The sequence below is a fragment of the Lathamus discolor genome, chromosome 3 (assembly GCF_037157495.1).
Source record: "Lathamus discolor isolate bLatDis1 chromosome 3, bLatDis1.hap1, whole genome shotgun sequence".
In the NCBI taxonomy this organism is placed as follows: domain Eukaryota; kingdom Metazoa; phylum Chordata; class Aves; order Psittaciformes; family Psittacidae; genus Lathamus; species Lathamus discolor.
In genome coordinates this window covers 95,420,765-95,432,943 of record NC_088886.1, presented here as the reverse complement: position 1 = coordinate 95,432,943, position 12,179 = coordinate 95,420,765, and the positions used below count along the sequence as shown (strand labels likewise).

General features: G+C 32.8%; 1 protein-coding gene across 6 annotated transcripts in view; it reads left to right on the top strand.

Moving 5' to 3' along the window:
* KCNMA1 (potassium calcium-activated channel subfamily M alpha 1) overlaps nucleotides 1-12,179 on the top strand; it is a 496,510-nt gene that overhangs the window by 330,894 nt on the left and 153,437 nt on the right. For all 6 annotated transcript variants that reach the window (XM_065670697.1, XM_065670696.1, XM_065670698.1 and 3 more), the window contains 2 exons: nucleotides 1,478-1,648; nucleotides 3,293-3,384. In XM_065670697.1, the coding sequence (XP_065526769.1) occupies nucleotides 1,478-1,648; nucleotides 3,293-3,384 (263 nt within the window). The remainder of the gene's footprint in view (nucleotides 1-1,477; nucleotides 1,649-3,292; nucleotides 3,385-12,179) is intronic.

Genomic DNA, 12,179 nt, shown 5'->3' with positions numbered 1-12,179 from the left:
GTAGGTGGCAGCGTTTCCTAACTAACTACCCGGAGTGCTTCCTGGAAGGGGTTGGCGAAACTGAAACGATACTGAGGTCCTGGGAAATCAATGGTTGTGCCAGGAGAAAGCAGTTCTGTATTTCCACGAGAAGCAGTGGGATTGCTAACAGTTCAAATGGCTTTTTATTTTTTATTTCAATTTTTTTTGGTGTAAATTTCAGTCACTGATAATACAGAGTTTTGTAATAGATTTTTTTTTTTTAATTCTGCACTTAATGATACCTGAAAAATGGAAGATAGATAGTACAGAGGTACATATGAGTTCATAAATGTTAATATGCGTATATAGGATAGATATATGTCAATTGTGTATTTTAAACATTTTAAAGTAATAGCTTTTACTGATTTGTTTAGTAAACATAATTGGATATTGTTAAGTGTTCTTTAAGTACGTTTTATGATTTTCTTTAGAACCATGAATATTTCAATCTGCTAGAAATAATAAGTTAGTCAGGAATTGTTTTGGACTAATACTAAAATTTCATAATATCAGTGTTAGTCCAGAGCAATTTAATTGACTTCACTTGAACCACCTTGAGTTGCATCCAACTATATAAGATTAAATTCAGAATGTTCAGCTTCTTGTTTTACCAAATAGTAATTTAGTTTTCACTCTTATGAAGATGCACCAAAATTTTTAATGTTTTAATTTATTATATACTTCTTAATCACTTATGACCATATTTTTATATTCCTCTTAGCAAACATAGCATTTTTTTAAGAAACATTAGCTTTTTATATTTCTGAAGAAAAAAAAAAAAAGACATTTTAAAATTACAGTGGCGGAAAAGGATGTTATTTTCTAGGACCTGGATTTTGTTTTGGGGTTTATTTTGCTGTTCAGTTTAAGTTCCGCTATTGTAGGAATTCTCAGGGGTCAAGCTCTACTGTGGAATGAACTTTAGAGGGCACACTCCTTTCCAGATGATAAATTTATAACTTTGTGAGATACAGTAGCTGGCTTCTTGAAATAGCAATAGTGTATCACTAGACATGTCACTAATGCCTTTAATAGGGGTTAGTACTAGATCTTAAGGTCCTTTTCAACCCTAACCATTCTATGATTCTATGATAATGCTTTAAACCAAAAAACATTCAGAAATACATGTAATATTTTCTCTGAAAATATTCTAACCGATTGCTATAAAGTGAACTTACCTAACTGCATTAATATTATTTAGTGCTGAATGAAAAAATGCTTTCCATAAACAGTATGAGTGGCAAGGCTATGCGTATTGGCAAAAGAGCTGTAATGCTATAACTGGGACAAGTTAGGTTTTATGTTTTGTTCAAAATAAATCACAGGAAAGGATCCAGAATTTATATTGTATGCCAAATTACATTATATATATAAGCGTATGCACACGCATATATCAGTAGAGCTAATTTGCGGTATAACTCTATTAATTCATTGTACATTTTCTTGTACATTTTAGGTGGAGAACTCAGGGGATCCATGGGAAAATTTCCAAAATAAGCAACCGCTAACATATTGGGAATGTGTTTACTTACTGATGGTTACAATGTCCACTGTTGGCTATGGAGATGTTTATGCAAAAACAACTCTTGGGCGCCTTTTCATGGTCTTCTTCATCCTTGGGGGATTGGTAAAAACTCTTTTTTACAATTATTATTATTTCAGTTACCTTAATACTCAATCCTGTATATCTCGATGTTGTAATGAACGTAATAATATCTGAATTAGTGAATTAAAATTAATTAGAAAACATTTAAATATGTTTAAAATACACCCCCCCCCCTTTTTTTTTCCTGTAGATAAATATTTTGGAAAAGCTTGTCAAATTAGTCCAGTTTAGTAGAGTCAGAATTTTTCTAATCTATATGAATGAGTAATACATGTGAATACATGAAGTGCCTTAATATTTAAACTTATAATGCTATTTGTAGTCCTTTACTTTTTAGTGATTGACTAGTGCATTTTTTTGAAGCTGCTGTTAATAATAGTTAAAGGCACTTTGCGGTTTCAGAAGTCCTACCCACCCACCCTTCTGTGTTCCTTCCCAGAATTCCAACAAACACTGTGGCTTTGGACTGCCTTAGAGAGCAGCTTGCCTGATCCAGATGATGGCAAACCACATTCTCTTTAATTTCAAACATCCTTTCATGTCATGTAGCACAATTTTAACTCACAATTTATCACATGGCCATAAACAGTATCCTTTTCAGCAAGTTCTTGTGTTCTTTGTCCTGCATGTACATAGCACCAGTTACTAATTGTCTGATGTCAACTTTTCTATTTAGCAGTCTTAGTAATATAGGACTATTGCAATGTTATTTTCTAAACCAGCAAAGTTTATTTTCATATTTACACTGTGCAAGGTAAGTGCATTATGGATATTTTAAAATATATATTGTGCACATACATGCATATGTATATTGTTACCTTACTCTCATATATTGATTTCACATATACATACATCTTAGAGGTGATATGTATGTATCTAATGTTTCGAATGCCATATATGAGAGACACAAAGATACATATATATGGGCATAAATATATGCATTCCCATCTATGTTTATTGCCATATGAAGACAAAGACCATGTCAACTGGCAGTAGCTCTTCGAAGTATCCAGCCACAAGGAAGATGTTTGTTGGACTAAACATGGCAGAATAGTTTTTATTTTCTCCTCAAAACCTTTTTTTCTCTCACATGTTATTCCAAACCTTTTAAAAACATGAACTTTTGGAAAAGTTGTTGTTTTTTTTTTCAGGCGGGGGTTGCCCTTTTTTTCTTAACAAGGGGAATCACCCCTGATTTCATTTTGTTTTCTTCTCTTGAATCCTAATAATGGGGGAAATAAGACTGTCTTTAAAATAGAAATGGTAATGATAATATCTGGTTTTGTTTTTCTGCAATAGAGCTTGGATAGTTTTTTCCCCTCCCCTCTTCAGGAAGACTTCGATATAACTGGTTTTTATGATTAGATACCAGTTTGAATTATTTTTGTTCTTGTTTTGTTTTGTGTACCTATTTTTTGTCTTTTGACCATTTTCTTGATTTATAAGGTATGCACCTTCTCCAAGACAAACTTTTATATTGAGTCCTCTTGTTTTATTTGATAAGAACTTCTATGTTTTTTAAATTTTCTTTTTAAACAACTACATAGATCTAATTCTTTTGCATTTTCAGATCTTAATGATATATATCTTCTGAAAATATTCATCATCCCCCTTTCTTTGGCCTCTCTTTTTAGTCTTTTCTTCTGTCTCCTATCTTCTTCTTAGGCCATGTTTGCCAGCTACGTCCCTGAAATCATAGAGTTAATAGGAAACCGCAAGAAATATGGTGGTTCCTATAGTGCGGTTAGTGGAAGAAAGTAAGTATCCCAAGAGGCTCTGCTGCCTCTGCTGCAGTAGAACACTCTCTGCATGCCATTTTCTTTTTTTTTTTTTGTTTTTGTTTCATGCATGTAGGCAATGTTTGCTCGCTACGTGCCAGAAATTGCTGCTCTCATCCTTAATCGGAAGAAATACGGCGGGACTTTTAACTCAACCCGAGGCAGAAAGTAAGTCAAAAAAGACCAGGTGTGGTTGTGTGACTTTAGAGCCCCTGAAGGTGGTAATAGCTGACTCACAGCTTATAAGGCTGTATGCCTTGATTTCAGATGTTACCACTGGAGAGTTGTCACACTATAATTAGAGACCTGGGCTATGCTATGGTGCAAGTCACAACGTTTTGTCCCTACTTCAAGAGAACCTGGATACCGCTAAGACTACACCTATGTATCTTGCGAAAAAATGCTGCTATTACGTATGCACGTAGCTTCTGGAGAAAGGTTGACTTGTCACTTCACATTTTGGGGATCACATTATCATATCTCATTAATTTTAATCTCTTAACTAAGTGACAATGATAATTCACATGATTTTCAACCAGCATAGTTCTTTAGAAAACTTGGGTTTACTGGGGTGCAAAATCTGAGATTTGTGTTGATCGAGTTATTCCATTAGACTGATTATGTCAGAAAACTGATAGTGCTGTTTCTTGTTCAAACAGCATATTAGCTCTCATGCAGCTCTTTTTGACTTTTAATATTGCAAACACTTGTAATTGTAGGCTCTATGACCAGGATTTTTAGTGTGATTCTCTTCCACACTTCATATAAAACCTAACCTAAGAAGAGCAAGTAATAGCTTAGTATCAATATAGTTTGGAAAAGAAACCAAACCCATAAAAAATACTATGTTTACCTGGTAGCAAAAGTTAAATTTTATTGGACCACATTAGCTCATTACATTTTTATTGAAAGCCTCCTTGTTTCCTTGACCAAGTTAAAACCAGCTCTTTCTGGCATTCCCAGCATCTAGACATGCCAGGATAAAGCCGTTAAGGTACTCGATGTGCTTGGCAATATAGTAGTTTCTCTTCCTTATCACCTTTACTGTTGCCATCTTTTGTTTAATTGCATATTATTGTGATTTTCACTGGTAAAGATATATTCACCCTAAAAGACTAGTTGTATACAATCCTTTCAAAATAACTTAAAGAGGGGACTACAAGGAGCACATCTAGTTAATTGTCTTTCTCCTTACTTAAAGATATGTTTTTCACTTAATTCTTTTCAAATTACCCATGCATAATTTTATGAATGTGGATTATGGTTTTATCAAGTTGTTTCTCCTCTCTGTGGAGCACAAAGAGTATACATGTCCCACAGAACTAATTCTAGAGTACTACTTTACATCACTGGCTAGATACATTAAAGTTTTTTTCATTAGTTAGATCTTATACTATTGTGTGTCCAATAATACTCAAGCAATTAGATGATACAATTGCAGATACTTCAGTACTTCCATTTTTTTGAGATATCCTCAAATGTCTAAAGCTTTTTTACTGTAAACACTAATGTTGGAAACTTTTATCATAATTGACTTATGCAAATTAACAGAATGTCATAACTTATTTCTGAGATAGGGTAGTATCTTTAATTTCCAAAAATGTTTATTTGTGACAGAGGCCTACTCAGTTTCATGTTTGTATTCATACTTGGTTTCTTGAAGAGTGAAGTTTTTCAAACACAGAACTTCCTGTGTCTGAAAAGTTTAAACTTCTGTTTCCGAGGCTCCAGAGGAGTTATAGCAGAGAAGAATGTGGTTAAAAACTATTTTACATGGAGTTTTAGTCTCTCCCCTTCTACATTGTCACTAGTACCCAGCATTGCTCAGATGTCTCAAAATTTGGACCTGATCTTCAGTCAGAACCCCACACCCTGAAAAGCTCAACTCCAGATTACAGGCTTCTGCTAGCTTTGGGGCGTGCTGGATTTTATTTTTTCACCTTTTCTTTTTGTCTTTATTTATATGCACTATCTGTTTTTAGATCGCTCTGTTGTCAGTGCTTTCTCTGCTGAACTTTACTGCTGATTAACTTCTTTGAAACTCAGCTCTGTCATCAGAATGCAAACTGTTCAATTTACTTTATGCATTGTTTTCTGGTTCAATTATTAATTATGAAGTAGTTTAAAGATGTCCTTTGCTCACATGGGTCTTTCATCAGAGAATCTAAGCTTGGGAACTGCACAGAAAAAAGCCATTATCACCCCTTGTTTGATGTTGCTGTTGCAGTCAGTAGAACAAGATTGATGAAATGTTATGTTTGGCCAAAATTTAAGTTTTCATTTGGAATTCAGTGTTGAGAGAATGGATTGTCAGAACCAATAAGTTTTCCTTTGCTTGGGATATGGGCATGTGGTAGTAATTAGCAATATAAGGTCTTTAGTTGAGCAACCAAGCATAGATTCTGGCAGCAAACATAATGAAAAACTACAGTTGTTCTATTCCTAACATCAGAAAGTTTCCAGATATAATGGTTTTGTGTTTGGTTTTTTTTTTTTTTTTTTTTTTTTTAAGATATAGTTTCAGCTCTTAAAATAGCAAATGTGTATACTTTTTAACTTTCTCCAAAATAGATAAATACATGCTTTGTAGCATTTATATATGTGTTTATACATGTTGCCCCCTGAACCATGTGGAATAACATGCATCTATATGATTATTAAACATTTAGGTGGGAAGTTAAAATTAATATATGATTATGTATGTTTTGAAGATTGCACTGCATTGCTTTAGTACTAAAGAGAGCCTTGCTATGGAACTGTAACTGTCAAAGCAGCTGGAATGTATGCATAAAAATTATTTCTACTAATTCCACTTACTAAAGAAGAGAAGCAATCAACATGCCAGCAAGTTTGATCTCACATTTAATTTTGATTTTCAGACAATCCTCAAAGGACTCACACTATGTAAGAATCATTTGTGCACAATAAAAAAGCTGACTTCTGTCTTAGGTGAGACACATACACAAGAGTTTGGAAGTGAAGTAGTTTGTAGGCAGTGTGCATTTATCTCTAGTTACCTTTACTAGATACTAGCTACTTAGAAAAGTCCAGGGGGAATTCTAAATTTAATTTATAATCTCCCCTTGGTAATATATTCCTGAAATGAGACTTCTAAAGTCTCATAGAACACAAAGCAGGAATTTTATTATAGTCTGTGATGGAAGTTTCACCTGTTAAATAAACAACAGTACTCACTGTTGCTTATATACCAAAATACATACGAATATATCTATAAAATATGTGACCTAGTCCAAATTTGCACATTTAACGACAACTAGGTTAATGAGTTTGGCGCAATTACAACCTAGTGCAAAAAAAATTCAAGATGTTATTAAAAACAATCCTTGCCTTGAATTTCAGATTCGTAAACAATAAGATCTCTATAGGTAGCGAGATTACTGCTAAACAGCCATTTTGCTGCTGTTTACAGATCAGCTAATCAGAAGACTCTGTAATGTTTTTGGTATGTGTCCTGACACACCAGAATCAGGTGTTCACTAGACAAAGAAAAACCTTGGCCGCCTTAGTTTAGTTATTCTCAGAACAAAGAAACTGCTTTTTCCTATAGTCATCACTAAATACAAACGATACATAGAAAACCAGATGAGTTACAGACAGGAAAGAGTTTATACTAAATATGTAACTATGTTGTAACTATGAAATAAAATTCATGCATGAGAAGCAACTAGAACTGTAACAAATATTCTTTTTCTAATACTGCTGAGAGGTTTCTTAACAGTGATGTGGCTTCCAGTGTTTTTCACATTGAGTTCTGTGTGGTTTTTCTGTTCTTTCCCATGAGCAATTCAGTCACTACTGTTTGTCCTTCCTGTGCATTTCAATTCTGTAGTACATGATTTTATGTTTTGGGAAATACCTTTTGCAAAGCAGTTATTGCACATAGTATTCTTACATACTAGACAATGTTCTGCTGATTTCTGTACAATTAGGTAACAATGTAATTTACTTTTGAATATTTGGCATATTTTCATTATTAATAGACTAGTAACTACCTTACAGAGTTTTTGTGAGATTTGATGAAGTCAAGCTTATGTTTTCTGAAGATGAGAAATATTTATAAAATGCAAAGTAGACAAATTTATAATGAAGGTTAACTCTTATTAGCTGCTTCTTCACCAAGCACTATGTCATCACACTGAAAAGGATCTGCAGTTTTATATCTTTAGTAAGATATCTTATATATCTTATATATCTTACTAAAACATTGTGAAGCTTGCTAGATCACTATGAAATAACCAATGAAAGCATATACTTAAAAGAAGTTATATTCAGGTAATTTCATAAAGTAATGACAAACAAGTAGCATTATGAACAGATAAATACTGGGTACAAATACTGGAGATAAAGCTAGATGTAGCGTAGCTGGGTGAAGGGAAAATCTGACTTTTTATTTTGTTATCATAAAAAGTCTATAGTCTTTAGAAAATAATGTACAATTTTATATATATAAGGCAGGAAAAGTGCTACGTTTTTTTGTTTGACATTTTTTCTTCAGTTACAAAATGAAATGGTATATAGCTGAGTGTTACATAGTTATTTCATCTTATCCATTCTAATTTTTCTTAATAATTTTGAGACAAGCAGCTGGTTCTGTACACCCTATCTACATTTAACTCTTTTCTTCTTAAAGCTTTCAATTTAACTTAATCTGATTAGGCTCTTTCCATGACTTATCTGTAGAACCTATGAGTTGATATTTTTAAAGTGAAGTACATAGAAGAATGAAAAGGTATGTGCCACTGTATCACCGTATCTGATAGACTATAATTTTTAGAATGTAGCAGTTAGTCTACAGGTTAGTTCATGCATACATAACTCTGGAACGTTTGAAGATTCATTGACCAATATAGCTTTGGACGATTTTATGAAGTGTTCACACTAACCTCCTAACGATAAAGTTAATGCTTTAAATCTTAGGGGGTTTCTTCAAGAAATTCTTGGGTTTGGATAAGTAGAATTCTGCTGTTGCAGTCTTTTTGTGATATTTGGAACTTACACAGTCAGTCCTAACCAAAGCAGGACTTAGAAGATCATCTCTGTTATTCCTTTTAAGCAAAAAAAAAAAAAAAAAAAAATTAAAAAAATCAAGGTTCATTATTTATAAAATTCGTATTACTCAGGTCTGGTTTGAGATTTGGTTAAAGGTACATATTTATTTTACCTCTACTAATTTATAATTAGCCTTTTATTCTGCATTTACTAGTTTACTTGAGAATCAAGGTTATTCTTGTTCAATTGTTTTATTTCTATATTCATGTATTAATACGGTCAGACTGGGTTTTAATTCTATGAAATATTTTCCACTTGAAGACATTAGCTTATTGTAAATCATCCTGCACAAAGCTTTAGAAGGCATATGGAAAGAACATTTGTAAACTGATGAACTGAAGGAGAGTTTGGATAACTTAATGTTGTTTTTTTTTCAGACTTTACATTGAATTATTGACTTAATTCCACAGACTAAATTCTTTTTGCTTTTTTTTTTTTTTTTTTCATAAGAAATTGCTGTCATATCCAGTGGAAACTCTTTACGAGAGCTGCTAGCAGAACACAGCTTCACATGAATAGATAGTGACAGAGAGAGGGATGATTATTATGTTATATACATCTATGTCTGTATGTAAACTGCTTACCTGGTCCCAATAGTAAATAGTTATGATAAACTTTGTTAGATTTTCAAAAGTTAAAAAAGAAAGAGAAAAAAAGATCCACAGGCATTACTTAATATGTTAAGATTAAAAATTGTCTTTAATGAAATAATATTCTTTACTGTATAAGCTATTAAACTCTCTTGTTTCTCATCTCTCGTGATCTGCTCTGCTTCACAGAGATTTCTTAAGATTTCTTAAATTTAGAAGCCATAAATTAGCAAATCATCAACATATCAACAGGAATAATCATCTGCTAGAGATTCCTTCCAGAAGGAAACATGGGATTCAATAACTAAACTTCACAGAGAAAAATAAAAACTGTAGACAGATAGATATGGTAAACAGAAAGACAAACAGATAATTTAAGTTGACAGGCCATCTTGGACTCATTAGACATTTGAATTTGATTAAAAATTTGAAAAAGAAAATTTAAGGCTTATCCAGATACTTTGGCAAAGGTTCATTTGCTGCAGTAATGAGAGGCATAGCTCCAAAGAAAGTGACATTAGATTATTATATTAAATAATTTGATACAATATGTAAGATATTATTTTCCAGTGGGATGAGAATGTAATAAGAGAATGTGACATGGATTGCATTATGATCCCCAGGGGTGTCTCTATTTCCCATCTGCTAGCCATTCTTCTAATCCCACTGTTTCAAATGAAGTCTCACTTAGTAATAAAGAAAATCTGATGAGTGTTAAATAGACTGACAGAGCTAAAAGGACAAAACTTTTTTTTTTTTTCAATATTGCATGCCTATTAAACTATATCCATTCTTATGAAAGCAAGAAAAGAAATGTGGGAAGTAATATCTAACAAGATTATGACTTTAAAATATAAATAAATAATTGTATTCCAGGTCTCATATCATATTCCTACAGTAACAGCACTAATTTTATATTTCTAGTTAAAATTGCAAACTTTTCAACTTTTCTTTATCTCCGCCTAAACTTTAAACAAGCTTTTGGGTTTGTCATTGAAATAGCAGTTGTTGCTTTCCAGTTTTTTACCCAAGAAAGAGTAAATCTAGCTTATAAATATGCAAAATACACAGGCCATGACTTTATGTATAGACATTCCAGGAAGTGCAGTGTGATTTGGCAGAAGGGGTGAATTGATCAGCAAGTTTTAGTGAATTAAGACTTTTAGTTTATACTCAGGTTCTGGTGCAGAAAATTAGTCATGACATTTTAGAGTGATTTCTCTGGAAAGAAATGCCCTGGCTCAGGTCATGAATAAAATGCTCAAAAATCTTAAAGCCTTTGCTAAATCCTGCATTGCTGAAATTTTTTCTTTTTTTTTTTTTTTTTTTTTACTCATTGAGCATTTAAAAAATGCATAAGACAATTTAAAAATGAGTAATGGTAGGAACATAGAGAGCAATTTAATGCCTTGTGTGTGATATCTGCTGCACAAAATGTTACAAGAAGGAAGCCCAGGGTTTGAAGGGATCAGAACAGTAGATTAAGGTCTGTTTGCAACTGAGATCCTAATGCTGGAGCTGTGGTTTACTCCTGCATTTTACTGTAAGCTTTCTAGTATGGACTGCATGTGCATGTCATAGCATTTAATAGGTTTTACTCTTATTTATACTAAATGATTCACTTATTTCAAATGGTGATATAGCTGCGTTATGTGTAAATGTTTTGGTATTTTTATGAAAGTAGAACTACTCTAGATAATATCACTGAATTCAAGACTGAATGAAAGGATGAATATTCATCCTTTAAGCTATGGTGGAAGCCTCTTAAATAATCCAGACCCTGATAGAAACAAATCACTGTGCTTTCTTATTATTATTGCAGTTTCAGAGGTATGCATTAAGCAAATAATGCTAACTTTTATTTCTTAACTTGCTTTATAGACAAGTGTTGCACAATTCCTTAGATTATAAAAATGTAAGATAAATTCATTCAGCTGTAAATGAGCAAGGAAGTTGAAATAAACAAAACAACTCACAGTGAATCACTTACAGCATGCTATTGCAAACAGATGCAAGCTCTAATGTACAGTTGAAACAAAGGAGTGTGCTATTTATCCAGAATTCAAGTATGTGAAATGCACTCTGTCAGCTTGTTCTGTAGTAGAAACCTCCCACAGATGGGCATAAACTGAGGACCTGTGCAGGTGAATTCCTCTGTACTGTTTCTATTCACTTCAGAAACAATTTCTAACATTTAAAGGTTGCCAGTGACATGCCACCAATATTCACTGAGAAAGACTAAACCGTGGATTTGTATAGATGCACTTGATAGTTTCATAGCTGCAATTATTCACTAATTAGGGTCTTGTATGTGACTGTATTTTTTTTTATATGTCAATTTAATGTTTAAGAGAATTTGAAATGATTCCTCCTTTATTATTTAACATACTTATATTGGCCACAAATTAATATCTGCATTGAGATAACTTTAAAATGTCTAATATTAATGATTTCCCATTTACTGAATCATAGAATCAACAAGGTTGGAAAAGACCTTTAAGATCATCAAGTCCAACTGTTCCCCCAGGACTGCCAAGTCCACCACTAAACCATGTCACTAAGGGCCTCATCTAGCTGGATTTTGTAGCTCTTTGTGTGTTTTCTGGTATTAACTAATTCCTTTTTCTTCACTCACAATATAAGAGAGATTCTAAAGAATGTGGAAACTTAGCACAGATAGTGCTGTCAGGTCCAGTTTACAGAAATTAAAAGTACCTCCGACATGTTCTCATATACTGCAATCACATCTCCAGTCACAGTGTAGTCTTATTCTTTTATACGTTTAATGTTAATACAGGTTTAAAAGTCAGTGCTTTTGGCTTCTCTGCAACTTCAAAACTTGAAATTCTTAATCATTCAGGAGTAAAGTGAATAATGAAAAAACTCAAAAAAGAGAGAAATGTTAAAATAAAATTACTGGGGCATTGCACACATGTCAGACAATTTACAATGCACTTGAATTTATTTGATTTGTCTCCTTTAAGTTATATTTTTAGAGCCTGATTTGAAAATCAGAGTGAGAAAATAGCTTACAGTTGAATTTTTTAAAAAATATCATGCCTTGATTTAGAGTATTTTATGCTCTGTCTTCACAGATATGAATGACTAATGCAA